This window comes from Mustela nivalis, assembly GCF_964662115.1.
Source record: "Mustela nivalis genome assembly, chromosome: 5".
NCBI lineage: Eukaryota > Metazoa > Chordata > Mammalia > Carnivora > Mustelidae > Mustela > Mustela nivalis.
Genome location: NC_139024.1, coordinates 8,824,409 through 8,842,615, shown reverse-complemented (window position 1 = coordinate 8,842,615; position 18,207 = coordinate 8,824,409). Strand labels below are relative to the sequence as shown.

General features: G+C 54.5%; 2 protein-coding genes across 5 annotated transcripts in view; one reads left to right on the top strand and one right to left on the bottom strand.

Moving 5' to 3' along the window:
- SYTL3 (synaptotagmin like 3) overlaps positions 1–7,620 on the top strand; it is a 78,271-nt gene extending 70,651 nt beyond the window's left edge. For all 4 annotated transcript variants that reach the window (XM_082729538.1, XM_082729540.1, XM_082729539.1 and 1 more), the window contains 5 exons: positions 1,769–1,939; positions 4,003–4,108; positions 5,065–5,167; positions 6,040–6,245; positions 7,354–7,620. In XM_082729538.1, the coding sequence (XP_082585664.1) occupies positions 1,769–1,939; positions 4,003–4,108; positions 5,065–5,167; positions 6,040–6,245; positions 7,354–7,460 (693 nt within the window). In that variant the 3' untranslated portion in view covers positions 7,461–7,620. The remainder of the gene's footprint in view (positions 1–1,768; positions 1,940–4,002; positions 4,109–5,064; positions 5,168–6,039; positions 6,246–7,353) is intronic.
- A 283-nt stretch (positions 7,621–7,903) lies between these two features.
- EZR (ezrin) overlaps positions 7,904–18,207 on the bottom strand; it is a 49,909-nt gene continuing 39,605 nt past the window's right edge. Inside the window, exons 8-14 of the mRNA XM_082729542.1 lie at positions 18,002–18,098; positions 12,816–12,979; positions 12,371–12,501; positions 11,625–11,785; positions 11,158–11,250; positions 9,393–9,644; positions 7,904–9,274 (exon numbers count right to left, since the gene is read on the bottom strand). Of these exons, the coding sequence (XP_082585668.1) occupies positions 9,110–9,274; positions 9,393–9,644; positions 11,158–11,250; positions 11,625–11,785; positions 12,371–12,501; positions 12,816–12,979; positions 18,002–18,098 (1,063 nt within the window). The 3' untranslated portion in view covers positions 7,904–9,109. The remainder of the gene's footprint in view (positions 9,275–9,392; positions 9,645–11,157; positions 11,251–11,624; positions 11,786–12,370; positions 12,502–12,815; positions 12,980–18,001; positions 18,099–18,207) is intronic.

Genomic DNA, 18,207 nt, shown 5'->3' with positions numbered 1-18,207 from the left:
AAAGGGATTCAGTCAGCCAGAAGAAGTCCTGTAGTCTGAGGGGGGCCACTCGCGTGCAAGGACCCCTGAGAGACACACCTGCACTTCTGAGGGAGCGGAGGACAGGGCTGCGCCCAGCACGGGTGGACGCAGAGGATGCGGGGGCCCCAGGAGGGTGGGCATCGGGGATGGGCAGCGACCCTCCCTGGGACAGTGCGTTCTCAGGGGAGCAGGTGCAGCGCCCGAGTCGGTGGCCTGAGCAGCTGACTGGCCGTGCGGCTGTGAAGGGAGCAACTGGGTAACTCGGAGTTTAAAGACAGACGGAGAGAGGAATGCAGGGCAGAGTCAGACAGGGACCCTGACTGAGAGGGTGGCGTGCGACCCTTGATCTCAGGGTTGTGAGTTCAAGTCCCACATTGGGTATAGAAATTACTAAAAAAAAATAAAATCTTTAAAAAGAAAAATAGATTAAAAAAAAAAAAAAGCAATGGGCCATGGACTTGAGGGAAACGGACTGCAAATCCGCCTAAGGCGGTAGAGGGATGTGGCTTCGGCCCACAGTGGGCACAGATAACCCAGAGGGAAGAAAAGGAGTGACGGGGGGGGGCGTGTGTGGGGTGGGGTGGGGGGTGGTGGGTGGTGGGGGTGGTGGGGGTGCTGTTCGCCGGCCTGTGTGTTGGGGGAGGTCCGGGCAGACCCGGCTGCCGGCTGTCGCTGGGTGGGAGACGGAGGGAACCTCTCCACACGCCTGTGGAAAGCCACTGGGGGCATCAGAGGAGTCTCAGGCAACCGGTGTGGCTGCTCTCAGGGCGGGGGGGGGGGGGCGAGGGTCCCGCCTTACAGCGTGACAGGCGGTCCCGGGAGGAACCAGGATGCTAACCCCAGCAGAGAGCTTCGGACCCGAGCCGGGGTGTTTCCCCAGTAGACTGGTGATTGCTGACACTGACCTCCGGACGCTCCTGGAGGCGAAGGAGCGATGTAACCGAAAGCCTGGTAGGAAACAAGCTTTCAGTAAAGCGTAACCTTTTTTTCGTTATTGAGAAAATCCGAAGGATAGGCTTGGAACAGGCTCACAGAGGCTGAGTGGAGGCAGCAGCTCTTGGGAAGCTGGGCTGTGCCCCTGGCCTTCGGGAAGGGCACGGGCACTCTCCCCCAGCCAGGGCCTTGACCTCTAGTCCCTGTGGGAGCAGAGACCCACCCTCGGCTGGAGCCGGGAACTTCCTTGTCCTCTGACTGCGCTGAGACTCCTATGCGGGGGGACAGTGAAGAAACAGCTCTGGGGGACCCTGAGTGCCCGCGCGGGCCTGCCTGCCCTCCATGCGTTGTCTGTCTAGGCAAATGCCCATGCTAAAAACTCAGGCTTTACATTAAAAAACAAAAACCAAAACCAAAATTCTAGTTTTCAGTATTTCTGGACAGCCCAGGCCAGGCACGTTCAGATCCTGAGCTGGGACAGAGCTTGGCTTCGGTTGGAGGAGAGGCTTCCTCCTTGCCTAGGGGGCAGGTCTGGACTGTGGGAAGGGACCCTGCTGGTGCCCAGCCCTTCCCCCAGGTGGAGCTCGGCCACGGGGCTGGTGGAGGAGGTGGTTCTGTGACTGAGAAAGCAGAGACCACCCCCCAACACTGCTCCAAGCTGCACAGCCCACCCTGACCTCACCGAGATGCTGGCTCCAGCCAGCAGGAGGAAGGCCCCTGTGTGTCCCAGGGGGCTGCGGGTCCCGGGGGAGCTGCGGGCCTGGGGGCTGGGGGGCCGAGAACCAGACTGACCGCTTCTCTTCTGCCTCTGCAGTACCAGGTGGAGCCCTGGCAGCTGGGGACCCGGAGGCTGCAGGTCTCTGTGTGGCACTTGGGCACGCTCGCCCGGAGGGTGTTTCTTGGAGAGGTGACCATCCCTCTGGCCACATGGGACTTCAAAGACAGCGCAACACAGTGCTTCTGCTGGTATCCACTGAGGGCCAAGGTGCGGTGTGGTTTGATAGTGGGCCACCCCCCCACCCCCCTTATCCCCGCCCCCCAACCCGCGGCCCAGGAAAGCAGAACTCCCTTCTCAAAGGGAATTGAGAAGAGAAAACCTACCCTGGGACGCCTTAGACTTGCCGGGCTGGGACTCTTCAGTAGGAACTTAGGGAGGAAAGGCTCCGCACCAGGCTCTCCTGGGCAGGGAGGTGGTTAGGGGGCTTTTCCTGCTCAGGTTTGCTCAAGTACCCAAGAGCCCCTTCCTAGTGTAGCCTGAGCACCAGCTTGGGTCAGGTCTAGGGGGTTAGGCCTCCTGTGATGGCCCTGTGGGCCCACATGCTCCTCTCCCCAAATTTAGGGTCACTTGGTTCCAGTGGGGGAGCCCTGGGCTCACTGCTGCCGCCACTGGAGTCTACGGCCTGCACAGGTCAGCCTGCCCTGGTCGTGCGGGCCACTCTGGTTTCTACATGCCTGCCCCGGGCGCTCCCAGAGCAGTAACAGCTGAGAACAGCTGGGCCAGATGCTATCAGGAGGGCCCGGCTGCCCTGACCGCCAGGGATTTCAGGGCGGGCCGCCAGGGAGGCCTGGGGAGGAGGAGCTGGCTGATTTAGGTCTGCTCCCAGGCTGTGCCGGTAAGGGGAGAACCTGGGGAGAAAGCTGGCACTTCTTGGAGCAACTGCTTTGCACTTTCTCTGCCAAGATCCGAGATTGGGAGAGAGGACGGATGAGATCATGAGGGAGGAGGAAGCGCGGGCTCCGTCATCTCCTAAGAAATGAGGATGCTGCGCCAGTCCCAGCAAAGCCTGGCAGCGAGGCTGAGGCTGGCCCAGGCCTGGGCCAGGTTCTGTGTGTCGTCTCCCCTTCCCCGTCCTCTCGGAAGCCAGGGAGATGATGCCAGGTCTCTGATTTCCGGCTCCACTCTTGTCAAGCCCAAGGTTCTCCTGCCCGGGAGGTGCCCTATCCCACCCCTCCTGTCGCTTTCCCTCTACACTGCTCTGCACAGCCCCGGCCCCACCTCCGGGCCGCCGTACTGACCCTTCCTCAGAGCCTGTCCTCGGGCTCCCACTTGGGATGTCTACTTGGCATGCTTTCTTCCAGACACGGTGTGCCTAAGACTTAGCTGAAATCTCACCTCCTCCATGGAGGCTTTCCTGATTTTCACATTTCATGACTTTCCCTGCCTGTGTGCTTTCCCCCAGGATCCTATACTTGGGTGCCCTGCCCATCTGTTCCCTCTAGGGCCTTTGCTCAGGACAAGATTAGCCTGCCACAAGGCTGCTGGGAAGAGGAAGAGGAGCAGAAGGTGCCAGCTATAGACCTTCCTAACACCAGCTATAGACCTTCTGGCTGGATTGGGAGTGTTCTGCTTACAGGCCTGCCCCCTCGGCCCCTAGAGGAGGAGCCCATGGGGTTAGCATGAAGCTGAGGGTAGAGGCAACTTTATTCATCTGGCACGTGAGGGCCAGCCTCCTTCCTGGGAGGCAGTCAGGAGCCCAAGCAGAGTCACTGCAGAGCAGACAGAGGCCAGCCCCGCCCTCTCCTAGGAGTCCTTGCTGAGTCCACTGAGCTAGAGGGGCTCGATTTTTTTTTTTTTTAAGATTTATTTATTTATTTGACAGAGATCACAAGTAGGCAGAGAGGCAGGCAGAGAGAGGAGGAGCAGGCTCCCTGCTGAGCAGAGAGCCCGATGCGGGGCTCCATCCAGGACCCTGGGATCGTTTCCTGAGCCGAAGGCAGAGGCTTTAACCCACTGAACCACCCAGGTGCCCCGAGAGGCTCGATTTTATTCACCTTCTTCAAACTCTGGCTAGGTGCAAGTTTTCTTAGGACTATCCTATGGGAATGTGCCAGAGCCTTTGAGTACCCCTCACCTCCTCAAGGCACAGGGTGGAAGAAAGACCAGTCCTGCCACGGGCACATCCAGTCCAGCCCCCGGCACTCGCTGGCCTGCAGAGTGGGGGCGGAGTGGATGTGGGGCACTTAGAGACAGAGCTGGGGCAATCAGAGGAGCCCCAAAAGTTCTGGGGCTGAGGAATCCCGCCTCTGAGTTCTGACTCTTTCCTCCAGGCAGAGAAACTTGAAGAGAGCTTTCTTTCCAATAATGGAGAACTTGCAGTCCGGGCCAAACTGGTCTTCCCTACAGGGCCCAGAAAGCTCCAGGAGACCCAAGAAGGTAGGCAGCCTCCAGCCCCACGAATGTCCATCTGTCACTATCTCCAAAGCCTGAACAGCAGGTGGGCTGAGGGCTTCCCTGCTGCCACCCACTAATCCTGAGGCGCTCCAGTAACTTGCCAAGATTTGTAAAGCTCAGCCTGGAAAGTGGGTTCTTGGAACCCATGGTTTGGAAGGGAACAAGGGACCAGAGCAGTCCAGGCCTTTGATACCCACTTTAGAGGGCTCTTAGGACACCAGCTCGGGGGCTTTCCTCCCAGGGGCCTGGCTCGGACAGTCCCGCTGCTGGCCCTCTGGAAGAGGGAGCACTCCCAAAGCCACCTGCCTTAGTTGGGAGGGGGACTCCTTGGGAACCGAGAGCGCATCTCGAGGGGAGGCGCAGGGGCCTGCCGCGCCGAGCGAATGCGTCCCCGCTCCCAAGTTCCACGAGCTGCTGCCCAGCAAGAGAAGAGATCAAGGACAGGCTCTTGAGGACCTAATGGGAGATTTTACTACAGAAAGTGGAGTCTGTGGAAGAGAAGAAGAAAAAACACAGAATCCGGTGATCTATTTAGTGATCTCTTATTTCCCTGAAAGAGGAAGAGTCTGCTGCCAGAGCTCACGGGGCCCCCGGTGGCCAGCACCCTAGGAGTCTTGGGGCCCCTCCTTTCCCCAAAACCACTGCCTGCCCGTGACTAAAACCTCTACATCCTTTCTCTCCACAGCTCCCTGTTATCTTTGTAGCTTCTCAGGATTTTAGGGAGCGCCCCCCACCCCCCCATCACCGTGTTGGCCTTGCAGGGGGACAGCTTGTGGGCAGCGCCGGCAGCGCCTTCCCCCATAGACAGACAACTCTTCCTGTCTGATCTCTTGGGCTCTCAAGGCTGTCCTACAGGCTCCCGCTGTCAGTTTTGGGGTGATGGCATTGCAGGCTCTATGTGAAGCAGGGCTCACAGCAAATGCCGGCTTTCCTTCCAGGGACAGATGGGCCATGCCCTAATGGCCAGCTTTGTTTGGTCGTGCTGGGAGCCAAGAATTTGCCGGTGCGGTCAGATGGCACCCTAAACTCATTTGTTAAGGGGTAAGTAGAATATGTAATCAACTGATTGCTGATCATCTGTACATATAGACAACATGGTCCTAGAAACTACAGCAAACACCAAAAAGTGCAAGCCATTCTGAACTTGTATCTTAGCTTTTCCCTGAAAATCCAACACAGTGTGTTAGACTCTGATTTCCAATAATTCGTGGGATTTAGCCCTGCTAAGGCTAGATGCAGAATACTATTTTAACCTGAAACCCAGAGCTTTTAGGTCCTTGTTACTACACGGCATTTTCTGACTCAGAGCTTGGAGAAAGCAGTGTGCTTGGTACTGTTCCCTTGTCTGAGCATCTCCTCTTGGATGAACAGTAAGGTAGGCTCTGCTTATGCCATTCTTACCGTCGGGGTGTTGTTGGTGTCTCCAAAAGTCAAGCAAACACCATTAATTATACAGAACTACTGTGTCCCTGGTGAGTGCCATAATGGGAAAGGCTGGCTTACCATGCCAAGATCTGCATTCCTGTCCTCACTCTGCCACTATTGCAGGACCTTGAGCAAGTTACGTGGCCTTTCTCATTTCCTGAGAACAGGGTTAAAGTGAGAGAATGTGTGTGCAGAGTCCTGGTCCCTAAGTAGCAGGTCTAAGTCTAAGCCATGCTTTGCCTGGTGGTCAAGGAGGGGGTTTAGGACAAAGGGCACAGTGGCCTGGGATCCCTGCGTCTGGTGAATTCAGCCCTAAATCCGGAACATCCTAGGGAGAGGTCACATGGCCAATCTTGGGATTTGCATTCTCACTCCTTAGAATTTTTCTTTGGGAGTAGATCTAGCCCTTGGTTCCACAACGGCCAGCACCACCAGGGGAGGGGGCCGGGCAGGGCCGGTGTTCCATAGCCACTGTCTCCCTCCGGCAGCTGTCTCACTCTGCCAGACCAACAGAAACTGAAACTGAAGTCCCCAGTCGCGAAGAAGCAAGCTTGTCCCCAGTGGAAGCACTCCTTCGTGTTCAATGGCGTGAGCCCTTCCCAGCTGAGACAGTCCAGCCTGGAATTAAGCGTCTGGGACCAGGCCATCTTTGGTGTGAATGACCGCTTGCTGGGAGAAGCCAGGCTCAGTTCTGGTAAGATTATTGGGCCTAAGTGGCATGTTTTATCCTTTACAGAGATCTTACATGGTGACCACTGAAAAGACAGTCATGCTTCCACCTTGGCAGGTGATTTAACTGGCTTGGAAACCGCCTCTCTCACCGTAACTGGAGGCTGCCGCATGGAGCGGTGATACAGCCAAGTGTTTCAGCCACTTACATCAGATTTACATCTGCTAAGAAACAAAAATTACAGGCCTCAAAATGGCCAGGGTACAGTTTGCTTTTGTCTCTGGCGTCAATCATAAAAGGATTAATTTCTTAAAAGAAAATATCTTAATCCAAACATGGCAATTCAGAAGTATTTCATTAAGAGCGGGACAAAAGGGTGATGCTTTTCAGTGCTGCTCAGCTGGGGTGCTGCGGGCATCGTGTCGGGGAGAGCCCTTTGTGGGGAGGGCTGCTCACCTGGTCCCTGTCTACCAGTGGTGCCCCTCAAAACACCGGGCCAGCCAAAAACACAAGCACGTGTCCAGGACCTCCAAAGACAAGCCAGATTCACTCTCCAGAGACCCCTCTGCGGTCCGTCCGCTGAGCTTCCTCCAAGTCCTGATCTCAGCGTCCTGGGATCAGCCCCCCGTCTGGCTCTCCGCTCAGTGGGGAGTCCGCAGGTCTCCCCCTCTCTCCCCCTGCTTGTGCTCTCCCTCTAAAATAAATGGGTAAATCTTTAAAAATAAGGACACACTCCCCGTTCGTGTAAGGGATTCCTTTCCGTCTGCAAATCTGGCCCCAGGTCTGAGACCACCTTGCCAAACCACAGCCGTCCTCGTGTTAGGATGTTCAAGTCCCCTTCTTGAAGAGTTAACCCCCCAAAAATGTCTTCTTTCAAACTGTGGGAAAGGCAGCAGCTTTGGGCTCTTGAGGCTGCACAGAATTCAGGGACGGTGTGTGTCCGGTTCTGAGTATGGAGTTGGGGTGTTGGGGTGAAGGAGGGTTTGCTCTTCCTCACCAGTGGTTGGCATTTTCATGTGGTCTTGAGGTTAAAATACTTTTACAAAAGTTGGTCATTTTAAGCCGAGAAAGCAGCTGGTAAGGGGGTATGCGTATCACCCATTACTAATTTGCTGCTTTACCCTCTTCACAGAGGAAGAAGTAGCCGGTGAGGACTCATGCTCAGAGTCAGCACATCAGTGGCAGAAAGTTCTGGAAAGCCCCAATCTGTGGACAGACATGACACTCATCCTGCACTGAAGCCAGGGTTCAGTCTGCGGTGAGAAGTTCAAGTGCCGCCCGCCAAAGGTTGGCTGAGGACATGGGCCTGGACACTTGCCGCCTGCAGCTCCGTCACGGAGCCCAGACGTTCTTCCATGTCCCTCTGTACTGACACCAAACAGAGCACTTGTTCTATAAATATGTCTCCGTTTGTTTTTCTGTGCTTTGACACACGTGGAAAAGGGCCAGATTTCAGTAAATGTTCATGATCTCGGTCCCCCAGTTCGTATCAAACTGAAAATTACGGACTTGTTCTATGCACTGGAAGAACCAGAGGAGCCTGGCGGGTATCTGGTCCCTCCCGTCCCACACTTGGACTCCTCATTCAGGGCGATCAGCGCCCAGGTCCAGGGAGAGCCCGCAGGAGGGCCCCCCACCCCGCCTCGCCCCAACACGCGCAAGGACACACCCACTGCCGCCTCTTGCCTTGCACAGCTTTTATTTCTCTAGTCGGTGGTGCGGGGCTCATCTGCGCACGGCTCTTAGCCGAAAAGGAAATGACACAGCCGAGCAGGAAAGGAGCCAGTGGCGTGAGTGCTCTGACATTCTGACAGGTTTTCAAGGAGGTGGCGGAGAACTGGCGAGGTCAGAACAGGTTCTTCTTGTGGCAACAGGGACAATACCAGGTGGGAAGAATCCCTTCCTAGCTGGAGTCTGGATGAGCCAAACAGCACGTGTCTCTTTTGCAAACAAGCTCGGATAGAAAACGGCCATGTGCACAGTTAAAATGCACAAGGAACAGAGTAAGAAAAACAAAATCATTTTTACAGATTGATTACAGCAGTTAGCTACCTCCTTCCCGCCCTCACGTCAGACCAAGTGCCATGGTTACATGGTTTGTAATACGTAATTCTTTTATTCTGTAAAAGGTAACAAAATATACAGAATGAAACTTTCCCTTTTTTAAACTAATGTTACAAACCCATATTGTCACTCATATATAAATACTATTCTCTACAGCTGATCATTAATTAGGTGTGAGTCCAACAAGGTGACCCTCTGTAAAGCAAAAACAACCCAAGTTTCTCCAAGGCTACTAGAGTGTCCTCCCTGTACTATCATCCCAAACTGAAGGAGCAAAGAAGAAAAATCACTGTGTGCATGTGTGTGTGAATGCTTTAGATGGTTTTCAAAATAATTTCCACCTCTCAAAACAAAAATATACAACAATGGATCCTTCATGGAAATTAAAAAATCAATCTGAGCTCATTTTAAATGCAGAAGACAGTATGGCACAGACTCTAAGCCACGATGTGGTTTTAATTACACCAAACCTTGTGTCACACACGCCAGCAGGGAGTTTGTTACACTTTACAGGCATCTTTCCTTAATTCAGTCAGTCCTGCTGCAAACATGGAACAGGAAGTGATTCAACAACAGCAGTAATAGAATCAGGCCTGTTTGGCACTATGATACAACGGGGAAAAATAAACCAGGGAAGTGTCCAATGACCCCAGCCCCAGAATATTCCCACTGAAATAACTACTCTCTTTTTAAAGGAACTGAAATATGATGGGGGGGGGGGGTTCTAGATTCAAAGAACTACAAACACCAGCTTCAGAGTCTGACCGCGACCCCCTGCAAGCTCAGCCGCGAGGCCCCGCCCCTGCCCCAGTCCTGGCCGGGCCTCACATGGCCTCGAACTCGTCGATCCGCTGTTTGGTGTTGCCCTGCCGGATCTGCCGCAGGGTCTTGTACTTGTCCCGGCCTTGCCGCATGTTCTCGTTGTGGATGATGTCATTGTGGGTCCTCTTGTTCTCGTCTCGGGCCTGGGACAGCTCATTCGTCAGGGTCTGCAAGGGGAAGCAGCTCGGGTCAGGTGCGGCTCCAGGGCAGCGGGGAGCTGGGTGGGATACCCCCCACCCAGCCCCAGCCCCGGTCCGCCGGCCAGCCCCACCCCGGCGCCCTCACCAGCAGCTGCCGCTGCACCCGCTCGTTCTTCTCGGCCTCGGTGATGCGCTTCTCCTCGTTGCGGTCATCCAGGATGCCCTCGCTGGACAGCTCGGCGCTGTAGCCTGTGTACTCCGTGCCCTCGTCCTGCAGGTTGTCCTGCACGTGGTAGCTCACTGGCTCATAGACCGGGGGCGGGGGTGGCGGCGGGGCCGTCATCACCAGGTGCAGCTCCTCCTTGGTCTTCACCAGGTCATCTTGGGCTTCTTTGGCCTTTGAAAGCAACCGGCCCACAGGTGACAAGTTGTCACAAACAACCCGGTGTTTAGACCATTTTTGGAAGAATCCCCCAATGAGGCTTCTGCACCTTCTCTCACTCCTCCCCTGCCTTCCCCGGGGCAGGCTGGACGCATGGGGCCTGAGCAGCACAGAGCGGAGGAGGGGCCGAGGCTGAGAGGCGGCATCCCCGTGTGGGGTCTGCCCAACCTTGTCCGAGTCCGGGGCTCCGGATCCTGCAAGTGGTTCTCAATCGTGTGCACAGCACGCAGAAAGTCACGTCAGGAGCTTGACTTTTTTTTTTTTTAAAGAACCGTAACATTTTCCCTGTGTTTAATTCTAATATATGTTCATTGTGTTTTTGAAAAAAGGAGGGAAATTATTAAAGAAACAAAGATCCTCCAGCCACTAGAAAATGCCACTCTCCCATTTTAGAGTGCAGCTTTATTCTCTGGCCACTATTTATCAAGCTCCTCACTGTCTGTGGGCACAATACTCAAGCACTTTCCTACCTATCCCTAAACCTTCCAGTAACTTCTCTTGGATACACATCCCCAGTTATGCCCACCTCACTGCCACTCCAGCCTGGGAGATGAGTTTAGTTTGAAGCTATTCTGCAACCAGCTTTTCTCAGTGAACACTTTTGCTAAAAACCTAAGGACCGGTCTTTTGCACGCAGCCTACGTTCAGGGGGCGGGGCGTACGAGTGGTGAGGAGAGGCACCGGGTGTCCCCAGGAGGGGTCAGTGCAGATGGGGAAGCACGGGCAAGAACAGGTGGGAGGGCAGGGGTGGGGAGCTGCCCCAGTTCGCAGAGGTCTATGCTGGACATATCCAAAGCTCCCCTGGGGGGCCAGGGTTGCCCGGTACATGGGGGCTCGGCTGGAGAGAAAGGCTCTGGACACTGTAATGGAACACAGTTTTTCCTATTACAGCTACGATTTATTCACCGTCTCTGTGGGGTGATCCTCAGGGCAACCTTACAGGCTGGCTATTCCTCCCCATCTGTAGCAAGGAAATGGAGGCTCAGAAAGGTAGGCCACTTGCTCCATCACACAGTGAGTAACAGCAGAGTTGGGACCCTTGCACCCATCTCGAGACTTCCAAATCCAGATCCTTCCATGGTGCCATGCTGTATACACCAGTGGTCAGGAGAGGCAGGAAGTCTTGTTTGAGGTGCTGTGGCCTGTTGCTAGGAGTGCCCACATGACCAGATTTAAAGCTAGCTCCTGATGGGGGCTGCCTGATGGGGGTCAACAGTCTGGGGTGGCCAGAACAAAGTAGGTGGAAATCAACAAGAGACTCCTTGTTTCCTGCTAATCCAACAGCGGACTCCCCAGTGCATAGGGCAGGCCCATTCCTATGGGGATTTCGGCCTAAGCAGCACAGCTAGGATCGGCAGAGTGCTGCAAGACATCCCGAGCCTTTCTCTGCAAGCCCCCAGCCTGGCCCCAGGCCATCTTCCGGCCGCCGCAGCAGGGCCCGCCCAGAGTGCTGCACCCACAGACTCACCCTGTGCTGCCACTCCTCGACCTCGTCCTCCTTGCGCCGCCGCGCCTCCTCCAAGAGGGCAATCTTGGCGGTGTACTCTGCCAGCTCTGCGGCCTGGAGGAGGGCATGCAGCTGGAATTATTTCTGGGGTCTTTGGGGAGAGTCCTCTTGCAAATGGACAGCCTCATATTTTGGTGACTGGCCTTGTCCCCACCTCCTCCCTGGTCAGCAGTGCTCATGGCAGCCGGCCGTCCTCAAGGCCATGCCTCGCCCAGACCACATCTGCCCACCGACCCCCACCTCGCCCTGACCACTGCACCATGGCCACCTGAGGCCCACGCCCCTGCACAGCCCCTCCCACCGGGCTTTCCTCTCTCCGGGTGATCACTTTACAGCGCCAGGCACAATTGTTAAGGCAGGTGTCACTTTTTCATCCCCAGAGGCAGCCTCTCCATAATTCAGCATCGTGAAACTCAGGGAGCTCCTACCAGCTGCTCCTGGCTCTTTATCTGATCTGCTGCCTGCCTCTCCAGCTCCTCCTTGGCCCGCAGAGCGGCCACGCGGTCAGCCTCCAGGCGCTCGGCCTCCTCCTGGGCACGCTTCCTCTCCTCCTCCAGCTGCAGGGCTCTCTGAATCTGGTCTGACAGTTCTGGAGAAAGCACGGGCCCCTGAATTCCCAGCCTGGACGCATGGCACGGGGTCCAGGGTGAGACTCTGTATAGTGGGTGCGTTCCCTACTGCGCACACACCATACTTGGGGCAGTTAGGAACTGCTAGGGAGGGTTCCCCCTCCCTTGGCTGGGGCTGGGGTAAACTGGCGGACACAGAGAAACCACACCACTCTCTCAGGTCTTAGTTTGTAAGATAGGGGGCAATGTAGCATGGTTCGGGCACTCACGCTGTTGACGTTAGGCAAATTAATTTACTCAGTAAACCTTACCACTGTCATCAGGAAAATGGGGAGAACTCAGTACTAACCTCAAAGAAAGGAGGGAACATTAAAAAAGATAATATGCATAAAGCATTCAGCACAGAACCAGCACAGAGTGGAATGTATCAAGATAATCAAAAGATTATCTTCTAATCCAAACACCCATGGTCAGCTCTCAGCCTTAAGCCTCTACGGTGGGTGCTGTGTTAACTGAGACCTTGCTGGCTGTGGGCGTGCTGACAGCCCCTCTACCCTCGCTGCGGAGCGCACCCCTGCACACACGAGCAGTGGGTACAAACCCACCTTTCTCTGCCTTCTTGGTTTTCTGCTCGTAGTCCTGCAGCCTAAGCATCAGCTCCTCCTTCTCCCGCATCATCTGCTCCTTCTCTCTCTCCACAGTCTCTCTCCTCTTCTTCTCGGTTTCCAGCTGCTGCCTGTTGGGGGCAGGGGGCACAGGAAGGTTTAGATGCTGGCAGGCACCTGCCCTGTCAACACAGTCCAGGCCCCAGGAGGCAGCAGCAGCAACGCTGGGCACTCCCCTCCTGGGCTCTGCCACTGCCTGGCCCAGCAAGGCAGCTCCTGGGGTGGACCCTCAGGCCCACACAGGAACTCCCGAAGGCCCCGGTCCCCCGATGCTCCCCCAGTGTCTGTTAGGTGATGTTCCCCGGCTCCTCTGAAGGGGAGCCGTGTGGGCCCCACAGATGCTGCCCGACGGGCCGGATGTCCTGCTGGCCTCTGCCCTGCTCACCGCTCCAGCTGCTTCTGGTGCTTCTCCTCTCGGGCCTGGGCCTTCATCTGCTGCACCTCGATGGTGTCAGGCTTCCTGCGACGCATGTACAGCTCGTGGTTCCCCATGCAGAGCTGGAGGATCCGCTTGTTAATGCGCAGGCGGGGGGCGTAGAACACAAAGTCCTGCACAAGAGAACAAGGCGGACTCTGGCTTTCTCCTGCCAAACCCGACTTCACGAAGTTCTAGATGACCTTTTCCAAAAGGACCAATGTAGCAGAGTATGGGGCCAGAAAGGGACTTCAAGGAAAAGTCACTGACTACAAGTGACCGGACAGAAAGTTCCTGGTGCCGTGGGATTTGGATTCTCTGGGACAAAGAGAGCAACTGTGTGTCCTTGTGGCTGTGCATGCACACACACCCTGAAGCCGCCTCTCTGGCTGGGCGGTGAGGCCTCTCCAGGGCAAGAGGTCTCATGGCCTTGGGAGAACCGGGACCGAGGCCCAGAGTCACCCCGTCTTCAGCCACCGTCCCCCCGTCCTGCCTGCAACGCAGCAACTTCTACTGGAGTGTCTGGTCTCCTCAGCCTTAACCCTTGGCCCCCATGCGGCCCCCAGTGCATCCGTAGGGTCACTACATGACGCCTGATGCCAGCCCGGCTAGCTCCAGCCCAGATACAGATGCCAGGGCCGGGCACGGGTGGAGAGCTCGGGCCCGGCAGCCCCATTCTGCCTTCTGCTCACCTAAAACTGCACCTTCGTGCCCACAAATTTACTTGCTCCCAGCAGCCCTGCTACTTGGGCTGTCCCGTCCAGCCCCACAGACCCAAGGACACCGCCCCTGCGGAGACGGCACGGATGCGTCATTTCCTGTCCGCAGAGCCCTCCTCCCGGGTTGACTGGCACACCTCCTGCGGCCGTGCACTCGGTGGGGGTGCGAGCACTTCCCCGAACTGACTTGTTTTGGTCTGTCTTCCATTGGTTGGGCAGCTCCCCCGACAGCAAGGCTGGGTCATTCCCCCCCATATCCCTGGGAACCCAACCAACGGCCTGGATTTACTGGGTGCTGGCGTTTACACAGCATGCCACGTCAGAGCCTGGGACCTCGAGTGACTCACTTCCTCTGAGTCCGGACACCTCGAGCTGCGTGGTGGGGTGGACAGTAACCTAACAAGACTGTTCAGAGGATTAGCCCAGATACTGTTTGTCAGGACTTAGAATGGGCTCGGGCAGGACGGGGGGTGCCTGGTACGCAGAGGCTCGCTCACGGACCGCTGCCCGCCTGACAGAACTGCTAGGGGAAGAGCCTTCTTGGAAAGAACATAATGAGGTATCTGAGAACAACAGGACTATGACTGCAGAAGTCTGCGATGTGGGACAGGCACGGCGCACGACCCTGCCTCCTAGTTCTTGCTACTGCTGCCATTAATGCAGGGGATGGGGGGGAAGAAGGTTTAGAAACTCTTGTTAAAAAAAAAGTTATTTTAAAGGGTGCCTGGGTGGCTCAGTTGGTCAAGAAACTGCCTTCAGCTCAGGTCATGATCCTGGAGTCCCGGGATCGAGTCCCGCACCGGGCTCCCAGCTCCATGGGCAGTCTGCTTCTCCCTCTGACCTTCTCCCCTCTCATACTTTCTCTCACTCTTTCTCTCAAATAAAGAAAGAAAATCTTTAAAAAAAAAAAAAAAGTTATTTTAAAATGCCAGTCTGCTTACTCTTCTTTTCCCCCTTTCTCTTCTCAGCTTGGGGCCCCCTAGCATCCAGATTTTGACCTCTGGAATGGGGAACGGTGGCTGAAACAAGGAACAGTGTGATGTGTTCCGCAGTGACTTCTGAAACCAGAAGGGAGGGACACACCAGGGAGCTAACCAACACGTCCCAGAAGGCCCGACATAGCTTCTCGGTTTTTTTGTCAGTTCCAGAAACGCTGGAAAGGCTGTACTGTTGACCCTGAGAGCCCAGAGTTCCTGGATGGTGCTTTGGCACACTTGTTATCAAGTCATCGGGTTTCCAAGGAGCATGTGCAGAGTCTGCAGAGTTGAGAGAAGCATCATCCCTACCTCTGTGATGGCCACACAGACATGCTCCCCAGGCAGGTGATGACCTTTGCAATGCCCCTTGGTATTGCAAAGGAACACTGATTAGCACCAACTCCTTCTCAGAACAAGGTCAGTTAAAAACCATCAAAGGACAGACACTGCAAGTAGCATCACTGCCAAGACAAGGCCTGCACATGGCTGGGGACAGCGAGAGCAGGAGACAGAGGACACTTCCTGGGCTGCCTTTGAAGGAGGCTAGTTTCTGGATTCAAGTTAAAAACAAAAACTGAAACCAGTATTTATTTAAGGATTTCCAAATTCAAGTAACGAGCCCACGCTTCCTAATGCAAAACCACAACACTGATGAAATGTGGGCAGCTTTCTAAACTCTGGCAGAGAGAGGCATCCTAAAAACAAACTTGAGGCAAAAGGAAAGCTCAAGGAAATAAATCCAAATTCCTAACAATACAAGAGAAGAAAGAAAAGTAGCCATAAAATTGTTGAACACCAGCTCAGAAGCCTCTAGAACACTCCCCCAGAAGGCCCGAGCCCAGGGCTCCCCCTTGGCTGAGGGCAGAGCTGCTCCCAGGCAAAGGGCAGTTTTCACAAGCCGTTGAACAGGTAGCTGCCCACGAGCCTTCTCCCTCTTCCATGAGACCACAGGAACAAAAGGCCTTTTCTGAAGGATACAGAGCTGGTTTGGGCCCCACACAGGACTACCGGGCAGGCTTTGAACATTCACCATGTTTCAGGTCCCATCTCTGCAGTATCCAAGCTGGCAGGAGGAGAAACTGGCATTTCTACAGGAAATGCCTGGTCATTGGGAGCGTGACAGGACAATGGCTCAGTTGTGAGCTTGCTATGGAAACTGCCCGGGACCAGGGGTGCCCCCCCAAGTCAGCTTGAGAAAAGGAATACCGAGCCTCACCCATGAGTCAACTCGAACCTCTGGGGTTTCCCTGTCCATTTTCCAGGGCAAGTTTAAACTTGGAAATGGGATGTTCTGCTGCCCCAAGTGCAGGGGCTGAAGGCAGGCAGTGCCACAGAAGAAGGAAGCAGGGCGAGGCTGGTGAGGTGCACAGGCGAACGGGGACTTGTTCCCTAAACCATCTTCTCCTGTGGAATCCCCACCCTCATGAAAGAAGTCTGACAGTGTCGAGTCTGCAGCCTTGGTCAGGCCGTCCCGACCCAACCATCTGGAATAGCCACACTGGCCCCCAACCTTGCCCCCATCTCATCCTCATCGGTGGTGAGACACAGCTGCACCACAGGATTCCTGGCCAGAGAGCTCCTTCCCTGTGCTCACGCACCTCTCCGAGCAGCAGGCAGGCTCCACGAGGGCAGGAAGCCCGCTCCGTTGCTGCTGTGCACACAGTCCTAGAACACGGCCCTGACTCACAGTACACAACCGACACAAGCTTCTCTCTCCTTGTTTTTTCTTTAATCAACGGCTCCACATAAAACTAGTATATAGTAAAAGTATGCTCAACTAATTCAACCAGAAGCATTACAATTGCTTTTGCTTAGAATTTCAAGATTAGGAAACACTCTGCAGCTTTTCATAAGTTAAACTTATGCCAAAACACACTCGCAACTTAATCTTTAAATAGCCCAGTCCAGTCCAGTCTGCTAGCTTGTCAGTCACATGTCTAAAAAAAGTTCCAAAAAACGAGCACTACCCTGTGAGCAGACAGCAGCCAAGCCATGGCCCTCAGGATCTTCTCGTTCTGACTGCCTTGATCTCACGGCCCACGTTAACATGGGTACACGATGACCCCCGGGCTATGGTGCTGAATGTGAATGCGGCCTGTTTCCATGGAGCTGGAGAGTCTGTATTAAATGCTGCTTTAACTGTCAGCAACTACGCAACTACCCATGGAGCAGGAGTCAAGAGTTTACAAACAGCAGGAAACATTTTCAATAAAGGAGAAAATACTTTCATGAACCGCTTCAGGAGTTCTGGTTTTCACTTACGTTGGACTAAGCGGCCTGTGGGGAGTAGCAGTTGGACAATAAAGCCACTCGCTGTTCCACACGGGGTATCCATCACCCTGCAGATCCCAGCCCCAGAAGGCTCCAGACGGCCCCGGTCTGGACCACAGCCCATGCCTGGCCTCTCTAAGCCCCACACTGTAACCAAGACATCAAGTCCTCTCCAATCTATGATTCTGGGAAAAATCGCAGCAGTCTAAGGAGGAAGAGAGAATTCTTCAAAAGCCATTTTTTTTTTTTTAAAGGATCAGATTTCCGATTAGAAGATGAAATCCTCACCCATTCCGTCACACTACAGTGGGTATGTACGTCTGCATGTCTCAGATTTTCTGAGCCATCAGCTGAAAATTTAAATGTCAGCAGAATACATAAAACTGAAATGTAATTTCTGTAACACTCCAGTCTTTGCTTGCCTTTACTGGTTCACAGTCTATATTCTTCAAACTCCAGGAACTGAAATCTCGTTTCCAGCAAAGCCCTCCCAGGCCGACTCCCCCAACAGCCGCATTGTGAGCAGCTACCTCCCTGCAAGGAGAAGGCGCCTGCGGAAAGGGGGCTGGGGGGCCAGAAGGGGGTCAGAGGAAAGCAGGCGTGCACGTTTGTGGAAGAGAAAGGAGGTGAGGCACGAAGGACCACGTGGACCAGAAATGCTCCAGAGACAGGTCTGACTTTTCCTAACATGGGTAAGCTGCAGACAGCTCTGAAAGCTAATGCTGGCCCTTGAGGCTTGTAGCAATCATGAGTGCCCCAACTAGCTTCCAGGGAGACAGGTGTGAGCCCCCCACACCCCCAGTACACCCTCTAGAGGCAGGCTGGTTTTCCACCGGAAAACCAACATTTCAGAAGCCTAGAAATGCAGTATTTCAGGAGATGCTTATCATCTGGCGAAGGTCAATGACTCAGAACTGCCCTTTCCTTCATAAGGAATAAATACCACTTGAAAGCTCAGGGGACAGTCAGCTAGCGATTGAGGGACACCTGGGCCAGCATGTATCTCTACTTCAGGGGGTCTTTGACCTTCAGTGTAACCTGCTGACAATTCCTTTAACAACCCCCCCCCCCCAAACCCATGCACACACACAAGTGTTTGTCATACAGAGAAATCTGTTATCCTGAAAACACATCTGGCTGTTAAGAATGAGAAACTCTAAGTCCTCGCCTGGAATCCACAAAAACTTACAGGTGCCTTCTTGTCGATGGGCTTAATGACAAACTTTTTGTCATTGAATGAGATGTTCCTGATTTCACTCCATGGAAAGCCAATCTTTGGGGTCAACCTGAGGTTAAAAAAAAGGGGGGGGGATAGTTAGATTTGTGCTTGGATTGCAAAGCTGTTCTTAATATTTTTATTTTAATTTGAAAAAATATAAAGGTAGCCCAGGAAGC